At 43.0% G+C, this 19,025-nt stretch overlaps 2 protein-coding genes across 9 annotated transcripts; one reads left to right on the top strand and one right to left on the bottom strand.

The window, feature by feature from the left end:
- On the bottom strand, positions 1–13,851 carry LOC139548111 (protein NPAT-like). Of its 4 annotated transcripts, none has more exons than XM_071357484.1 (17): positions 13,654–13,851; positions 13,303–13,421; positions 13,110–13,170; positions 12,927–13,005; positions 12,777–12,817; positions 11,811–12,029; positions 11,560–11,635; positions 8,320–8,443; positions 8,136–8,227; positions 7,923–8,004; positions 7,703–7,799; positions 7,431–7,550; positions 5,711–7,312; positions 3,808–3,920; positions 3,593–3,683; positions 2,189–3,495; positions 1–1,984 (listed from the first exon to the last, which is right to left on the bottom strand). In XM_071357484.1, exons 1-17 carry the CDS (start codon positions 13,688–13,690, stop codon positions 1,904–1,906), a joined length of 4,341 nt encoding a protein of 1,446 aa, XP_071213585.1. In that variant the 5' UTR covers positions 13,691–13,851; the 3' UTR covers positions 1–1,903. The 4 variants fall into 4 exon arrangements, with proteins under 4 accessions (XP_071213585.1, XP_071213586.1, XP_071213587.1 ...); XM_071357485.1 differs by having other exon boundaries at positions 8,320–8,431; XM_071357486.1 differs by lacking the exons at positions 11,560–11,635; positions 11,811–12,029; positions 12,777–12,817; ... (2 more) ...; positions 13,303–13,421; positions 13,654–13,851 and adding an exon at positions 8,884–11,238.
- An 87-nt stretch (positions 13,852–13,938) lies between these two features.
- LOC139548112 (serine-protein kinase ATM-like) lies at positions 13,939–18,706 on the top strand. 5 transcript variants are annotated; one of them, XR_011669633.1, is made up of 5 exons: positions 13,939–14,201; positions 15,587–15,730; positions 15,958–17,155; positions 17,895–17,990; positions 18,396–18,706. XR_011669633.1 is itself a non-coding variant. In XM_071357489.1 (3 exons), the coding sequence occupies exons 1-3, from the start codon at positions 14,189–14,191 to the stop codon at positions 16,029–16,031; spliced, it is 231 nt and encodes a 76-aa protein (XP_071213590.1). In that variant the 5' UTR covers positions 13,939–14,188; the 3' UTR covers positions 16,032–17,429. The 5 variants fall into 5 exon arrangements, 1 of the variants encoding a protein (XP_071213590.1); XR_011669632.1 differs by having other exon boundaries at positions 17,869–17,990; XR_011669631.1 differs by having other exon boundaries at positions 17,825–17,990.
- Positions 18,707–19,025: the final 319 nt, after the last annotated feature.

Genomic DNA, 19,025 nt, shown 5'->3' with positions numbered 1-19,025 from the left:
TAGATGTGTATAAACTTTTTTTTTTAAGCAGACATTGAATATACCTTTTAGCATGGTGAAGTTATTAATTACACGTTGGATGGTGTATCAATGCACCAAGTCACTACAAAGATACAGGTGTCCTTCTTAACTCAGTTGCCGGAGAGGAAACAAACCACTCAGGGATTTCACCATGAGGTCAATGGTGACTTCGAAACAGTTACAGAGTTGAATGGCTGTGATAGGAGTAAACTGAGGATGGATCAACATTTTAGTTACTCCACAATGCTAACCTAAATGACAGAGTGAAAAGGAAGCCTGTACAGAATGAAAATATTCCAAAACATGCATCCTGTTTTCAATAAGGCACTACAGTATAACTGCAAAGAAATGTGGCAAATAACTTAACACAAAGCGTTATGTTTGGGGCAAATCCAACATCACTGAGTACCACTTCAAATTTCAAGCATGTTATTGGTATGCTTATCATCTGTAAGGACTCAAGTTTTTTTTTTTTTTTATCAAAAGAAACAATATAGCTAAGCACAGGCAAAATCCTAGAGGAAAATCTTTCCAACAGACAGACAAATTCACCTTTCAGTAGGACAATAACCTAAAACACAAGGCCAAAATTGCTTACCAAGACACAGCATCATATGATGCAAAATGCATCATACGGGCAAGACTTCTGTATTTTGAAAGTTACATGTCTTGAAAACTTGATTGCTGACATGCAAAACATTTTGGGACTATATCAACAATGAACTAATGAAACAAATGCCAAAATATTGTTTTGGTGGAGTTGTCCTTTAAACATGCTTGATTGTCTTACCTCAGCTATGTGTGGCATTGTTATAAAGACAGGATAATTTATTTTTACGTTTTAAATTTAACCTTTATTTAACTAGGCAAGTCCGTTAAGAACATTCTTATTTACAATGACGGCCTACCACGGCCAAACCCTAACGACTCTGGGCCAATTGTGTGCCGCCCCATGGGACTCTCAACCATGGACGGTTGTGATACAGCCTGGAATCGAACCAGGGTCTGTAGTGATGCCACTAGCACTGAGATGCAGTACCTTAGACCGCTGTGCCAGTAGAGATTCTTCTATCACTGTGATGATATAGGCCTATTATATAGTAGTAATTAACTCAAGTGAATAAAATGGTGCAATATTAACTTGGTTATAGTGAAATTCACAGATTGGGTTATCAGACTATGTGTTCTGATAGTGATATTTTGCTTTGGACTGAAAACCGGTCAGTTTTTACCTGCACAGAAACATTATTAAATGGAACTAGATTTTTCTAAAACAAGATTTAATTTAAAATCACTAGTAAAGAAAACATCTGCACAAATGTATTTTACATACACACCACGCAGCCCAATTCTGATATTTTTTCCACTAACTGGTCTTTTTGAACAATCAGATCACAGCTGATCTGGTCAAAATACCAATTAGTGAAATAAAGATTAGAATTGTGCTACCTGTCTAACCACAGCCATAGTGTGTTGGGTGGATCATTTAAAGTTTAGATACAGTGAAATATTGACCAAGGAAAGCGTTGAATTTGAAATTATTAATACAACAAGATTGGGAAACCATTCTTAACATTACAGTCCTTGAATGGAACCAAAGTGCTCTCAATCTAGCATTTCTGCAATAATTTCTATACAGTATATACATCACATGTATAATTAGTTGTTAAGCCAAAGGATGTAGGACAAACCCTACAAGCAGACATACCATAGAAGAAAAAATAATAACTGAGGACATGCTCCACTAGACCACAGGTTCCTAACTCCTATGGTTTAACCATAGGCACTGACAGTAAATTATGGCTTGTTCAATTCCTGGAGAGTAGGTAGGTAGTGTTTGGGAGATTCTCATCTCATTGTCCAACTGCTATAACTCAACCCATCACTCATCATAATGCAGTGAAGACAGGAACTTATCCACATCCAAGTCATCGGGGAAGGAATCCATTAGTTTCTGCTGTTTCTGAGTGGTACAAATCATAAAGAGATGCAGTGGTTTTAATGTGCTTTCTCATTATATAAGCAAAGAAGGAAACTGAGTTCACATTTAATGCAGGAGATTATGCCAAATATCTAAGACTGGGTTGATGCGATCACATTCAATTATGAACCTCAGAAGAGATTAGGATACACAGATTGAATAGAACATTCTGTATGTTTTGCTCACCTTTGTTTTCTTCTTACTGCCAGATGAACCTGAGATATCTTTCTTTGCTGGCGGGCTGGCCAGGGGCTCAGGCTGCTTGCGCTTCTTGCTCTTGAAGGCTTCAGGGGTCACTGCTCCAGCCCCCTCCTGGCGCAAGCTGTCTTTCAGTGGGGTGCCTGTCCTGGCAATGGCGGCTCGGGATAGGATCATCAGTGTGTGAGCCGCCATGTTGATGCTGTTTTCACTCCCTGCTTCGCTGGCTGGGCTGCAGGAGGGAAGGTCCGGGGTGGTGGGAGGGACCAGGTGCCTGGGGGTGCCCTCTCTGTCTCTGTCCAGCCTCTGACGTGCAGGGGTCCTGGGGCAGTATAGAGACTCCTGGAGACGGCCAGGGGTCCGAGGAAGAGGCAGCTCCAGACAGCCCATGCCTGTCCTCTTAGGAGGGGTGGAGGGAGGGTTTAGACCCTGGATGTCGTGGAGCATTTCAGCTGCCTGCTTGGTCAGTGGGCTGGTCTTGGAGGGGATTTTGCTGGAGCAAGCCTGAGGGACAGAGGTTTGTGAGCCCACTGGGGCCGGGCTGAATGCTCTTGGTGCTGGTGTGGGCTGCTGTTCTCGCCTTCCCCCCTCCAGCTCATTCTCCTTATTGGCAGTGACATGAGGGGGGTCCTGAGAAGATGTCCTTTTCACTGTCCGTCCCTCCCGCTCCTTGGCAGGAGATTTCTCAGTAGGCTCTTGTCTACATGCGTCTTTCTCTTTCCTGCTCCCTGATCTCAGTCTGTGATCAGAGGAAGAGGACCTGGAGCTCTGGGCATCCTTAGGTCCTGCTCCACCATCATCCTTCTTGTCTGCTGATTGAGATCTCTTCCTGGAATCTGACTGTGAGGCATCAGTCCTACTGCTACCAGCACTCTGAGATCTACTGGTACTTGCACTTTGACCTCTAGCATTTTGATCTGCGTCCCTCTTTGAAGGGGTCTTTTTCGCAGCTTCTTTCTGCTTTTGGACAGTGGAGGATTTCTCCGTCTCTGTTCCGGTCCATGATGTCTGAGTGTTGTCTGTACATCTTACAGTCTCTATTCTCCTTTTTGGCCTGCTTCTCCCCAAGAGAGCAGAGTCAGATTTAGGTATCTCTTTCTCCACCTGTTGGACAGGTGATACAGGAGTAGCTGTAGCTTTGGAGGTAGAAGTTTCACCAGCAGACCCATCAAAGCAAAGCATCCTTCTATGGCTGGGGCTCGAGCCAACTGCTTCCTTCTGCTGCCCTGTGCTTTTAGAGGATTGCGGGTGGACCTGCTTTGTAACCATATTCGATCCAGAAGCTCCCGTTTTTCCTGAAATGCACAAGCAAGCAACAACATTTGTGAATAAAATTACAGGATAACAGTAAACAGACAATGACATTATGGAGGACTGAACACCATTCCTTACCCGAGATTGTGGTATCCTTGGGAGCCAGTTTAGGGTTGGTATTCACTGCTGCTGGCTGCTTTGCTGAAGCAGGGCTAGGCATGGCTATCAACTGAAACAAACAAATGATCACTAGATGCACATGTTATTGTAGCTAAATTAGCCCATTGGTTCAAGAAAATGATTAAATGCAAATATGTAAAACAGTTAAAAAAAAAAGAAGAAGGAATGCTTACCTGATTAGGAACTACAGAGAACTGTGTTGCATTGTTCTGCCCAACAACAGATACAGGAACCACCATGCTTTGCAGCATGGGCTGAACTGGTGAAGATATGATGAGTCTAGATCCTGGGAGGATATAACTGGTTAGACATTTCCCACCAGCAAAACAGCATGGCAAATTAAGTGAGTGATGACTATTGGGGTCATTCCACTATAAATGTATGCCAAACAAAAAAAACATTGATTTTAAAGTTTAACAAACCATACAACTTCATGCACAAAGACTACTTTTAACAATTTACACAGAAAATGTTAATAAATTAAGTGTACTGCAAGAACTGTGCAGGTGCAAAGTTTGGTAACAGAATTTCGGTAAAACACCCCTTTGTTTTTTTATCTGTCTACTTTTCCCCAAAATGTTTAAATATATACTCTGAATTAAGAATTCAATGATGTCTGCAGAAAGAATGAGGTGTCAGTTATTGACTTTGAAAAAATCTCTTTTGGTTATTGAACTACAGTAAGTGGATTTACACACTGTAACGGAATTGAGGTAACGGAATTTCATAATGGATCCCTGATCTGTACTACACAGAAATGCATAATTATGGATATGAATATCATTCTATTCATGGTGTATCCTAAATAGGTACACATTGCATACTTGGGTATTATTCTACACACTGGCTATAATTTTAATGAGCTCTGCCCCCAAACAAGACCAAATTTGGTTGGTCAGGACCGGACCAGATTTGAACCAATCATATACGTCTTTGTTTCACAAGTTTGGACATCAAAGTACTGCTCAGTACAGTACATTAGTGTACTCAACTCTAGTGTGCTATACTGTGTACTGTATTCTACTTTTCCTAATTGTACTGAACTCTACATTACTGAACTATATACTATTCTCTACTGAACTGTGCTGTTCAATCTTGTGAACCAAAGTGTGGTTTGTGACTACTATGATTTCCCATTGTCGCCAATTCAATAGCAGAAATTCCATTAACGATTTTTCAGAAATTCACGTTTGAATCACTTAATAATCAATAAACAAAAGTGTTAACAGTAAAAGCACCATAACTAATTCATAGGTCTACCTTTTCTTGTTACTTCTGAACTTTCATTGTCTTCCCTCAAGAGGGAGAGAAATGAGAAAATATATTAAAGATGCTAGTTTTTGTTAACGGAATTTCAAGGCACATGACAATGTTTCTTAAACTTACAGAAGGCCGAACAATTTCTCCAAAACGACATACAAAAGTGTTGATATAAGTTGGCAGGGATAATTTCTTTAACATTGTGTTTTTATGTATTTCTAATACCTTATAAGACCTATTCTAGTTTATGTTTTCTAAGACTCCCTTTCTATCTGTTTGACCAGAAATCAAAGCCTTTGCTTATTCCTAATTTTTAGGATGGTAAATGGCCAGAAAATGTATGTGTCGTAATAAAAAATGTGACTCTTCGCATTCATTTGTCACCCAATTTGACATACAATATGTAACTTTTTAGGCGACCCAACCAAATTCACATAAAAATGTGTGTTATAGATCTGTCACTTATTGAAAGCAAGTCTAACAAACAGTATATCTGTTTTATTTGCACTATTTCTATGCTTCCCGTTCTTAGATGACTGGGCAACTGACGACCAGTCTGTAAGCCGGGAAAAGAGTCCACTCTGCCATGCGGATCAACCGAAGGTCAAATGGCTGACATTCAAAAGAGACAAAGTTTAATTTTAGCGTCTTATTTTCGGTTTTGTACACCAGCTTCAAAAAGCTGAAAATAGAATATTTTTGGTTAAGGAAAATATATTTCACAAACTGAAATTAGGTGAACTATTAGAATTTTAGCAACCAGGAAACGGTGGTGATTTTTGAATAGTGCATCTAAGTATTTAAATGCAGTCTTACCAGGGGAATAGCGGGGTGGAGTGACCAGAGTATATGAGGAAGGGGGTACAGTCTGTACCTGTGGGGCGCCACTGGGTAATATCACCTTGTTGGACTGGGGGTCTGTGGCTGTTGTGTCTGTCACTAAGATGTAGCTGTTGGTGGATGTGGCTGAATCAAAGGGCAGCTGAATGTAGTAGCCAGGCTGTGTCAACGCAGTTGACGTCCCTGCCAATGCTGCCACATCCCCTGCTTTCCCACTAAGAGGATTGGTCTCTGCTGGCTGGAGGACTTCTGTCCTCTGTAAGCTGCTCACCGCCTGCACAGTCTCCTCCTGATTCATGGGGGCGCTACTGAGGGCCGGGGCCTTAGCAGATGACTTGGTGGGGGAGGAGAGGAAGATGGTGGGGATCCTGTCCCCAGTGATGCTGGACACAGCCTGGTTCAGGGCTGAGTCACTGGAGGGCTCCTGCTCATCGCTGATTATGATCTTCAGGGCCACAATCTTACTGGGGTCTACTTCCTTGCCTGTAGGGTTGGGGTTTGGGATGAAGGTTGGGGCAGCAGGAGTTGTTGTAACTGTTGAGGGGACAGCCATAGAGTGTATGGTCTGTGGTAGAGGTTGTGAAATTCCTATACTGCTGGGAGGGGTAATATTTCTATGAGGCAGGTTAGAGGCCTGTATGGGAGCCTTGTTTGACTGATCCAGCATTGGCATGGAATTGGACAGGGAAGGTGAAGAGTTAAGAAGTGAAGCTTGGTTATCCATCACTTGTCTACCATCAGCCCCCACTGTGTTCTCATTGCCTAATATGTTTTTCACAGCAGAGACCGTCCTGGTTTCAGATGAAGGTGTGTTGCATGCTGACGCCGGACGATTTGTTCCACTCTCCTGTCTGACTGGCTCAAAGACATCTGGCGGAGCTATACTGTCAAGAGGGGTATTCAGAGGTTCATCTATATCCACACCTGATACATCCGGATTAAAGATGGAGCCTGAGTCAACCCTATCCGAGTCCTTTGCGGCAGAAGAAGCAGCGGCGGTAAATTGATCAATACGTGCTGAGGGTCGAGTTGCAATATCTCCCCTTCTCACCCCTTTGCTACTGGGTCCAGGAGTTGTTGAGCTAGCTCCCTTTCTCAACCCTCTGCTACTGGGTCCAGGAGTTGTTGAGCTAGCTCCCTTTCTCAACCCTCTGCTACTGGGTGCAGGAGTTGTTGAGATAGCTCCCCTTCTCAACCCTCTGCTACTGGGTCCAGGAGTTGTTGAGCTAGCTCCCTTTCTCAACCCTCTGCTACTGGGTGCAGGAGTTGTAGACCTAGCTCCCTTTCTCAACCCTCTGCTACTGGGTCCAGGAGTTGTTGAGATAGCTCCCCTTCTCAACCCTCTGCTACTGGGTCCAGGAGTTGTAGAGCTAGCTCCCTTTCTCAACCCTCTGCTACTGGGTCCAGGAGTTGTTGAGATAGCTCCCCCTCTCAACCCTCTGCTACTGGGTCCAGGAGTTGCCTTTGAAGTGCTTGAAACAGGAGGTGCAGATTTCCTTGTTTTCTTACTCTTGGGCTCTTGACTGGACTTTGTTACTCTATTTTCTTGTCCACATGTCAGGTTTTCAGGCCCAGTGCCTGAGAAATTAAATAGAAATCCCATTGTCAGAAAGAGATTGCTGATGAAGCATCAATATTGTTTAGTATATGATTCCAACAGGCATAATTTACAAGGTCATGAGGACTTTGTCCATACCTGGGTCTCCAGTCTCAGGAGAGCCGTCAATACATCTAGTCTCAGTCTCACCATTCTCTGTGGTGGTATTGCTCACGTTCCCAGCTCCTTGTTCAGTATACTCACTGGGTTTGCTTTTGCCTTAATGCAAAGAATCAAGAGATTTAGTGGAATAATTAAATTTTATAAAATCTTAGTCAAACAATCACCAGACCCACTTCATGCATTGTCAGGAGCAACAAAATCCTGCACATGATCTAGATTAAATCATCAGCAAAGATTAAAATGTTTACCGTAATCAAAGAGGTCAAAAAGAGCCTGGAAGGCTGGGTCGGACTCTGTCTGCTCCAAGATGTCTTGTATAACATCATTAGACATATGAATCTCCCCCTGCACAGAGTAAAACGTCAGTAGAAAGCACAAATCTACACTCTATGCACTAAAGACGGACAATGTTCTGTGAGTTCGAATGGAGAAATGGGGTATATCAAGTCTGTCAGAACATGACATTACCTGCAGGCCCAGAATTTCATCTATTGACTGGTCTGGCTCCATGGTGCTGCATGATGCCTTTAAAGCCTGAGGACTGACATCACTACACGTAGAGAGTAAGAAACACATGCACAGGTAAGAAAGAATATCAACTCTACCCAACAGCCAAATGTAATAAGTAATGAAGTCGGTACTGTTCAAATGTTACTCAAGAATATCTACTTTTATTATTACCTTGCTAGAATTTTGTTGATGTTTTCAGCAAGCTTCTCTTGTAAAGACTTGTCATTTAGAATCCTCTCTCTTGCATTTTGTATCAACATTTGCTGCAAAAACACAATTTAATGATAAATTCACATCAGTCAAATGGGGTTAGCAGTGTTTCAAATGCAGAGTATTAACTTTGTTTTTCACTCACAGGGAAATTCTCTGTGACTGCCTCTTCACTCTGGGGCTCTGCTGTCAGGCTACTGGCCGCCATGTTGGCTCTTCCAGTCCCACCGGATCCACTAGAGCCCCCACCTCTCCTCCTGGGGGAGTCACTGGGAAGATTACTCTTTTATCATAACTCAATCTACTAGGGATATGCATCTTTCCATTTCAAGACAATTCGATACGCATCTAGATACATGGGCTCCAATATGTTACAGGAACGATACGTTTTAGTTTGAAACGAGTCGGTGCGATTTGAACATAGCAAAATGAGCTATGACACAGCCAATGACTATATAGCACAACTTTAGATTTCACTCCCATCTCAAAATAAAATCTATTGTAAGCCCCATTCAGCAGATACAGCCAGATAAGAGTTGCGTACCAGTAACTTACTAAAACAGCATTTTCAACAGCGCATAGATAACAATAACCTAGCAAATGACATAAGTTGCCACAACTAATAAAGCCTAATATCACGCAAGCCATTGTAGTATTTTAATGCTGAAGGTGCCACACAGATATGGAAGTTCAAGAACAGGCCGCCTACCTCACGTTGGTCAGCACGCAGTTTGACTGGGCTACTGATATTGCCTGGTGTTGTTCGGCATGCCAAATTAATTATAGATCAATTACTGTCAACACAGTTACAGTACCTTCAGAAAGTATTCATAACCTTGACTTATTCCACATTTTACAGCCTGAATTCAGAATGGATTAAATCAAATCAAAGTTTATTTGTCACGTGCGCCGAATACAACAGGTGTACACCTTACAGTGAAATGCTTACTTACAGGCTCTAACCAATGGTGCGGGGAAAAAAGGTGTGTGTGTAGGTAAGTAAAGAAATAAAACAGTAATAAGACATTTGAAAAAAAGAGTAGCAAGGCTATATACAGACACCTGTTAGTCAGGCTCATTGAGGTAGTATATACATGTAGGTACCGTTAAAGTGACTATGCATATATGATGAACAGAGAGTAGCAGAAGCGTAAAAAGAGGGGTTGGCGGGTGGTGGGACAATGCAGATAGCCCGGTTAGCCAATATGCGGGAGCACTGGTTGGTCGGGCCAATTTAGGTAGTATGTACATGAATGTATAGTTAAAGTGACTATGCATATAAGATAAACAGAGAGTAGCAGCAGCATAAGAGGCCTGTTAGTCAGGGGGGGCACACAATGCAAATAGTCCGGGTAACCGTTTGGTTACCTGTTCAGGAGTCTTATGGCTTGGGGGTAAAAACTGTTGAGAAGCCTTTTTGTCCAAGACTTGGCACTCCGGTACCGCTTGCCATGCGGTAGTAGAGAGAACAGTCTATGACTGGGGTGGCTGGGGTCTTTGACAATTTTTAGGGCATTCCTCTGACACCGCCTGGTGTAGAGGTTCTGGATGGCAGGCAGCTTTGCCCCAGTGATGTACTGGGCCGTACGCACCACCCTCTGAAGTGCCTTGCGGTCGGAGACCGAGCAATTTTCGTACCAGGCAGTGATGCAACCGGTCAGGATGCTCTCGATGTTGCAGCTGTAGAACCTTTTAAGGATCTCAGGACCCATGCCAAATCTTTTTAGTTTCCTGAGGGGGAATAGGCTTTGCCGTGCCCCCTTCAAAACTGTCTTGGTGTGTTTGGACCATTCTAGTTTGTTGTTGATGTGGACACCAAGGAATTTGAAGCTCTCAACCTTCAAACCTTCAATTATTTGGACATGATTTATAAATACACACTTGTCTATATAAGGTCCCACAGTTGACAGTGCATGTCAGAGCAGCAACTACACCATGAAGTCCAAGGAACTGTCTGTAGATCTGAGATATAATTTTGATGGGAAGGGTATGAAACCATTCCTAGAGAGTTGCAAGTTTCCAAGAGCACATCATTGGGAAATGGAACTACCCAGACTCTGCTTAGAGCTGGCCGTCCGACAAAACTAAGCAAGCGGGCAAGAAAGACCTTGGTCAGGGAGGTGAACAAGAACCCAACTCTGACAGTTCTTTGGCTGAGATGGGAGAACCGAGATGGGAGAACCTGCCAGAAACACTCTCTACAGCACTTCACCAATCTGTGCTTTATGGGAGTGGCTAGACCAAAGCCACTCCTGAGAAAAAGGCACATGACAGCACGCCTGGAGTTTGCAAAAAGGCACGTGAAAGACTCAGAGCATAAGGCAAAAGATTATGTGATCTGATGAGACAAAACTTAAACTCTTTGGCCTGAATGCAAAGTGATATGTCTGGAGACAACCAGGCACAGCTCTTCACCAGTCTAACACCATCTCTACCACTATGCTATGGGGATGCTTTTCAGCAGCAGGAACTGGGAGACTGGTAAGGATAGAGGGAACAATGAATGGAGCCAAATACATGCAAATCCTTGACGAGAACCAGCTTCAGAGTGAAAACGACAGACGGGGCGAAGATTTACATTGCAAAAGGACAATGACCAAGTATACAGCCAAAGCAACACTGGAATGGCTACAGAACAATAATGTTTAAGTCCTTGAGTGGCCCAGCCAAAGCCCAGACATGAATCGCATTGAAAACCTGTGGAAAGACTTGAAGATTGCTGTTCACCACCGCTCCCCATCTAATTTAACAGAGCTTGAGAAAATCTACAAGGAAGAATGGGAGAAAATCCCCAAATCCAGATGGGCAAAGCTGATACAGACCTGCCCAAGATGACTCAGTTGTAATTGCCGCTAAAGGTGCTTCTACAAACTATTGACTCAGGGGTATGAATACCTAGGTAAATTATATATTGCTGTATTTCATTTTCACAAAATGTACAAAAATGTCCCATTTTTTTCTCCACTTGGTCATTATGGTGTATTGCCTGTAGATGGGTGAGAAAAAAAATCTATTTCCATTTTGAATTCCATTTGTAACTACAAAATGTGGAATAAGTCAAGTGGTACGACTACTTACTTTCTGAAGGCCCATGCAGTTCGATACTGAATCAGAGGACGCATCAGTTGTCACCAAAGATGAGAGGTAGAAAAATAACATAATATGAGCAAAACATTTTAGTGAAGCGCCGATTGAGTCGATTTTCTGACCCATGCATGCTACATTTGGATCGGTTTGGGGTCCACCGTCCGATGCATTTGTATCTTTAAACAGTTTAAAAATCGGGGGAAATGCGTACAGTTGAATTGGTACATCCCTACAATCTACACATGGGTAAGAAGAACTTACAAAGAAGTAAACAAATAGATGAGAATGACTATCTTACCATTTCCGACGCCCTGGGGATAATGGTCCTGTGGTTAACCGGTTGTCTGGAACCGTTATTTGCAAAGGTGACTCCCCTGTAATAAAAAGCAAGTGTCCATTATTCAATGAAGCTTTGACAATCTTTCTTTTTATAAGTTGGTATTAATGTTCATAATGATGACAGCAATTGCCAGTTAAAAGGAGATGTGATAGACACCTACTGTAACAACCTTCCCCAGTACACTGCTGCTCATGGATGAGTTTACTTACGGTTCACATTGATGAGCAGACGTCCTCCATCTTGGATCTGGGGCTGTGTGCTGCAGATGGGGGAGGGTATGGTCTGCTGGGAGCTGTAGCAGACTGGGGTGGCGATGCCCTGGGCCGACGGGGGGGCCAACGATGACAGAAACCCAGAGCTGGGGGACTGCGTTGATGACAAGGCTCTCTGTCGCCCCCTCATGTTCACGATCCCATTACGTGTGTGGACTGCAGAGGAAATAGGTTTATGAATCACACCATACAGCAGGTTTCCCCAATAGACAGCCCGTGGGTGAATTTATTTTATGTCAAATCGCTTTGACATAAAATATTGTAAAATCCCCGGGAAATTAGTATTCCTACGCATAAACAGAGAGGAACATGTGATCGTATACCAATGTAATGAAGGTTTTAAATGATTGTTTTTAGCAAATATTCTGTTTGGGATTCTTGCGGTCAATATGCAGTGTACAAAACAATTTGCGTTTTGTGTGATGTAATCTTTATAGTTATGCTGCCATATAGCCAGCAGTCTGCCTACTGTTTAGACAATGTTTGCAATGACGATGAAAAAATTACATTAAATCACTATTGACTGCTGTTTTGTGAACAAGTGGCAGCGTCACAAGCGACTGAGTAGCAACTGAAAGGAGATAGGCTAGTAGATCATGCATGCGCAGAAGTCTCCGTATTTTTTGCAACAGCAAGTCTGAATCCAGAAAATTCGGAATCACAGCCACTCCAAATTATTTATTACTATGTTCCAGGTCGGCACCTCGCCAAGGAAAAAAACTGCCCGCAGCTGAATGTAATTAGGGACCCCTGTCATACAGCCATGGAGTTCAACACTCTGCCTGACGGCTTGAGCCACAACATTACAACGAGGCAACATTACAAAGAGGCAATGAAATCCAAGTTCAGAGGTAGTACTAAGATCATAACCATTTAATGTGCAATATTTAATTATGCACTTACGTCTTTGATTCTGGATAATAGCTGGGGAGTTCTGCATAGACCTAATGAAAGAAATAAGTAGAATTGAAGATGTCAGAAAGTGACACCATCAAACAGCAATCTGTTGGCAAGTTTTTCTTTGCCGTTTTATAGATAAAAATAGGTCCTTACTTGATTTGATTTAGTGTGAAATCAAGCTTTTTCCACAATGATGTCATCATGACAGGTATCTGAGTCTCTTCTATCGTCTCTAAGGAGAAATAGCAGGGAAGTGTGACAACCAAGAATAAAATACAAACGTGAAAGTCCTGTACTCATTTACTGAAAGTGGTAGAGGTCAGAGGTTAAGCTTACCTTTAGCTTTGACAGCAACATACTCATTCAAAATAGTTGTCAGGTTTTTTCCAAAGAGGGACTGCAATGGGAGTACACATGAATTAGCTACCTAGCTAAGTAACGTTAATCCACTAACTCACTCACTGTAACTATATAGTCATTACAGTGAGAGTTGAACACAGCTATATACAGTATGAACTAAGAAACTTACAAACACACAAGCAGGAATAGCTGCATCATCTGAGCTGTGTTCTGCGTACTCCTTCAAATTGGGGCTTTCACGAATGAATGCCTGGCTTGTAGAACACAGTCCCTCTTGTTGCATGTATCCTGTAAAAAAAAACAGTGTACAAGAGTAGCAGAATTGGAGGCTTAGCTTGCCATAGTAAGAGAAAGTCAAAATCATATTGATGTTGGCTTGCTACAGTGCAGCCCTGGATGCAATATCACCAGCAGGACATTGCAGATAGTATTCTAACGTTAGCTAGCTTACTGCTACTGCCACATAGCTAGGTAGCTTTAGGTTAGCTAGCAATACAAACAGGACCCAGTTCAGACTTACCTAAAACGAGCCGCGCTATGTCAGACGGAAGCAACATGGCTGCAATGTCGAATTATTGCAACAATTACAAGTTACATTATCTGTAAAATCAAGTAAGAATACATTAATCCCGAATAAAGCAAGTAACGTTACATTTGGTCAAAACATCCAGGGTGTTGTGTACGCAACATCCTACGATTCGTGAAAAGGCGGGGAACTCGAGCACACGTAACCCGGAATTTCCATCATATTTGGAAGATGTGCATTATGGGAAACTGTGTTTCAATGGTGAGTGTCCACTTTCAGTTATTAGCTCATTTCAAGTTACTTCCACGACGTTACATATAGAAGCTGATATCCGTTTTGTGATTGGAGTTTGTTTTGATGATTGTTATTACTTGTGGTGGCTTTTGCATCTGTGCACAAAACATTATGTTCTTGTATACAGAAAGAGGCTTATAGCTTCAGACGGCTCATCCGGTCTCCTGACACAGTGGAGGAGCTGCATCACATTCTGGGACCAGAGCATCTAAAGGCTCCAAGCAGCTCACCTGGGATGCAGTCTTCAGGTAGTATGTCTTCCTACACAGTTTATTACCCGGATGGATTCTTAATTCTAAACATGAACTATGAAATATCCTTGTTCATGGTACTGAGGGAGAGAGGGGAATGCAGAACATGTTATTGTTAGACATCAGGTATCCTATGGAAAGGAGAAGGGCCACAGTCTGCTTTCAGTTGTTGGGTTGTAATTTGAAATACTTGCTACACCAGAAGTTAATGGTTATCTCTAGGAGGAATGTATATGGTGGGGTCAATTAAGGTTGTGTGAGCCAGTGTAACAGTATAACTTTAAACCGTCCCCTCGCCCCGGGCGCGAACCAGGGACCCTCTGCACACATCAACAACAGTCACCCACGAAGCGTCGTTACCCATCGCTCCACAAAAGCCGCGGCCCTTGCAGAGCAAGGGGCAACACTACTTCTAGGTTTCAGAGCAAGTGACGTAACTGATTGAAACGCTGTTAGCGCGTACCCGCTAACTAACTAGCCATTTCACATCCGTTACACTCACCCCCCTTTCGACCTCCTCCTTTTTCCGCAGCAACCAGTGATCCGGGTCAACAGCATCAATGTAACAGTATAACTTTAAACCGTCCCCTCGCCCCGACCTCGGGCGCGAACCAGGGACACTCTGCACACATCAACAACGGTCGCCCACGAAGCATCGTTACCCATCGCTCCACAAAGGCCGCGGCACCAATGTAACAGTATAACTTTAAACCGTCCCCTCGCCCCGACACGGGCGCGAACCAGGGACCCTCTGCACACATCAACAACAGTCACCCACGAAGCGTCGTTACCCATCGCTCCACAAAAGCCGCGGCCCTTGCAGAGCAAGGGGCAACACTACTTCTAGGTTTCAGAGCAAGTGACGTAACTGATTGAAACGCTGTTAGCGCGTACCCGCTAACTAACTAGCCATTTCACATCCGTTACACCAGGGGCTTGTAATGTTATTGAGTAAGGGAAAGGCAATCACATGGTTGCGGTCACTGATAAGGGTGGATTAGTGAGGAATGGGGGCCGAGGTCAAGTCACGTCACATTAAGGGAGAAGGAACAGTTTATTACCCACATCTTAATTTCCTGCCTAGCAATAAAGATGTAATGTTTAGAGAAAAGGAGGAGACTACCTAAAATGGGGTATATATACTTTTGCTGGTGGGAACATGTCTTTGTCTGTTCAGCTGTCTGACCTATTGGGTGATTAAACTCGGTTTGAGCTTTTCCTAGCTGTCCGTTATTTTTTACTCTGTTTATTTAGAACCTAACACCCAAATCCCACTATTAGGGGACTGAGGTGTAGCCAGGCTACTATTTTATTGACAATATTTATTAAATCCATCATCGCTTTGCATTCTCACTGTTTGCATTCTCATTGCCTTCTATCAGGTTTCTGCAGAGGTATCTGCAAAAAGACTGAGCTGCTCCAGTCAGAGAAAGCCAACGTGTCGACCACCACAAAGGCTAACCATCAGAAGAAGATGCAGGAGATCAGCAGCCTGGTCAAATACTTCATCCGCTGTGCCAACAAGAGTATGGGTTTGGAGAATCACAGACCAGATCAGAGGCTTATAGAGCCTAATTCCCACACCCTGTGTTATCTATCCCTTGTGTGTCCGAAATGGCTCCCCATTCCTTATATAGTGCACTACTTTTGACCAGGACCTATAGGTCTCTGATGAAAAGTAGTTCCATTTTGGACACACTGACTGTTTTGTAATCCCTCTGGGTACTTTAACCCCCCACTTCTCTCCCTACAGGATGGCCTCGTCTGGAGTGTGGCGAGCTCCTGAATCATGTGATGGAGGTGCTGCGGAGCTCATTCAGCTGCTAGGCCTATGGGGAGGACTACAGCAGCATCCTGCTCAAGAACATCCTGTCTCTCCGCAAGTACTGGTGTGAGATCACCCAGCAGCAGTGGTACAGTCAGTGGTCCTTATTGCTCTCTCAATACAGCAGGGACTTAGATTTTTATGTGCTGTGGTAATCTATGAATGTAATTGGTGATGTTTTGGGGTAATTGCAGGTAGTAATAGGGAAGTAATTGGTGATATTTTGGGGTAATTGCAGCCAGTAATAGGAAATACAATGCAATGTAAATGGTTGATTGAAGAGCAAGAAGTTGTCATGACGTTGGGTTGGGGGTAGGTTTACGACAGTCATAAATACCTCTTTCCCCCTTTTTCTCTCTCCCCACTATAACTGATGTGACATAAGGAAACCCATGGGTTAACATAGAGATTCTGGGTAACATCAGAAGTTGGGGGAAATGAACTATATTCTGGTAATCCGACCAACTGAACATATGCGGTGGTACTTAAGGTATATTATGTCAGTTCGGTTGCCCTCTGACACATTCTCATCAATGATAGAATGACATAAACTCTACTGTAGAAAGTCTAAACGTCAGAGGTATCGGATTCACATGGAATTGTTGTTTAATTCAAATGTTTGAATATGAGATTATTTGTGAAGAGATTAAATGTAAATTTAGCTTCCAAATGAGAGATCTGTGCTTTCATAAGTTTTCTTCTGCTCAACCAGTGGCCCGCCCCTGTGAAGAGGCATGGGTTATAAACTTTTCAGACACACCCCTCTCCCTCCACTATATAAAGCCATTGACGAAAATGTAACTTCCTGTTCCGGGTACACCAGGATGACGGTCCTGTGTCAGAATGGTTCAGACAATAACTACAGAACTAGGCCAACATCAGCATGGACTTTGATTGTGAATGGTATGAACTTTGAACTCGTATTCACTACAGAAGTGATATCTCCTAACCGTTGAGTTAGCAACAGCTAAACGCAGGTTAGGAAGGACAGTCCGAGTATCCCGTCTACTACATACAACGTTACTACAACGTATCCCGTGACAACCAGAGACATTCTTCAAAGGACAGAGGACTCGGGTTGGCGACACGGTCCATCTACCACCAACCTACTGAAGCGCAGCTCAGAGTAAATATGTATTGCATTTTCTTTTTCAAATGGGCGGTAATTTAGAATGCATCAGATACTGTATTTACGACAGCACAGCTCGCCTATGTTCCAGTCTCCCGCTCTTTCACTAAAATCCCGCCCCTTTCCTTTGTGTAACAAGCTGTCATATCTATAACGCCCGCTAGGGACGTTTTTCTGTATGACGTAATTTGTGATCAAGTTATGATTTAATTGTATATGTGTGATTCTGTGTGATTAGTTAGGTATTTAGTAAATAAATAATTAAACCCAATTTTGTATTGCTGATTCAACTTGTTAGCCAGGATTCTTGCAGATAATCAAGGACTTACAACTTTCAGATGAGACTGAATAAAATGACGATTAATGTGACTGCTATTTAGTAAAATATTACTAAATCTTTAAGAGTTTATTCGAAAGATAACAGCTCTATAAATATTATTTCGTGGTGTCCCTCTCTAGTTAATTAATATTTACATGATTAGTTCAATCAGGTAATATTAATTACGGAGAAATTATTTTATAGAATAGCATGTCATAGCAATCAATCTGGCATAGTCAAAGACACGACAAAGTCATGGGTCTGCACACAATTTGGTATGTACTGTCTAGATTCGATTTAATTCCAATCTAATTCTGAACAATCCCTTCTTTCTCATATGTAACTAGATTCGCTGGATATTTATTGTGCCATTTTCACTGGTTCCCCCAAGGCCATAAACCGTGTGCTTGTGAACAGGATCATCCACACTGCAGTCCAGGGCTTCTGTCTGCAGACTGAGGGCTTCAGCCATAAACTCTTCAGCTTCTTCTCCAGAGCACTGCTCAATGTCAGGTACGATGACAATAACAACACACACCCTAGTCAACTCCATTACTGCGAAAGGTGACCTGTATCATGCAAGGGAGTTGCCACAGTCATTTTTCAGTAGTTACGCGCCTCAGAGACTGTAAGTGTTCTAAAGTGTAAACCTACTGAACTGAACTCTTAGCAATTGAGTCTACAGCGGTAGAGGCTGGTGGGAGGAGCTATTCGAGGACGGGATCATTGTAATGGCTGGAATGGAATATATGGAACGGAGTCAAACATGTGGTTTCCATATGTTTCATAGCCTTCCATTCCAGCCATTACAATGAGCCCATCATCCTATAGCTCCTCCCACCAGCCTCTGGTCTACAGTGAGACCTACCATCAAGAGATTTAATCCATTACACTGTGTGTGATCTGTTCTCTCTCCAGGCGGGAGAGACACTTGCCGGTGGTGGAGCACTTGGTCTGCTGCCATGAACTGCCGTATGAGGGTGTGTCGGCTGGGTGAGGAGCTCCTGCCCTCTGTGCTCTACGTATGGAGACAGATAAGGCCCAGCAGCACTCTCAAAGAGGAGATAGTAGAGTTATTCAACCTGCAGCTCTGTGTACATCATCTCAAGGGTCAAAGACACAAGACACAGGAATGGCTGGAATGTTGTGAATAGACTGAAAACTGAAAAAACACCATTGTCTTATGAATCTGTTTAGATGTTAAACAATAAAAACGGTGTAGAACAACAGACAGGTGTGGAGTGTTTTCATCACTGAAACCCTTGATGAAGTAGTATGCCATTTTAGATTATGATTGATACAGCCCATCTGACATATTTTCTTGCCCATGCCACCCCTCACTGTTCCAGGACCCTGTGCTGAGGACTGGGCCAAATGGCAGAGTCTACTCTATAACCTCTATGATGCCCTGGTGACTGAGATCAGCCAGATTGGGAGCCGGGAGAAATATGCCACAGGGTTGCGCCACATCGCTGTGAAGGAGAACCTTATCGAGCTAACTGCAGACATCAGATGATAAATCTAAGATCCTTAATTTTCACATCTTGA

The sequence above is a fragment of the Salvelinus alpinus genome, chromosome 21 (genome assembly GCF_045679555.1).
Source record: "Salvelinus alpinus chromosome 21, SLU_Salpinus.1, whole genome shotgun sequence".
NCBI classification, from domain to species: domain Eukaryota; kingdom Metazoa; phylum Chordata; class Actinopteri; order Salmoniformes; family Salmonidae; genus Salvelinus; species Salvelinus alpinus.
The sequence above is the reverse complement of the archived record's forward strand: the minus strand, read 5'-3'. Positions and strand labels throughout refer to the sequence as shown.

Coding starts and splice junctions, on each gene's coding strand:
- LOC139548111 (XM_071357484.1), bottom strand. CDS start 13,690: ATGTTGCTTCCGTCTGACATAGCGCGGCTCGTTTTAG. Junction 8,444..11,559: donor TCCCCAGGGCGTCGGAAATG/GTAAGATAGTCA, acceptor TAATCTTCCCAG/TGACTCCCCCAGGAGGAGAG. Junction 7,800..7,922: donor ATGAAATTCTGGGCCTGCAG/GTAATGTCATGT, acceptor TACTCTGTGCAG/GGGGAGATTCATATGTCTAA.
- LOC139548112 (XM_071357489.1), top strand. Junction 15,731..15,957: donor CATCCGCTGTGCCAACAAGA/GTATGGGTTTGG, acceptor CTCTCCCTACAG/GATGGCCTCGTCTGGAGTGT.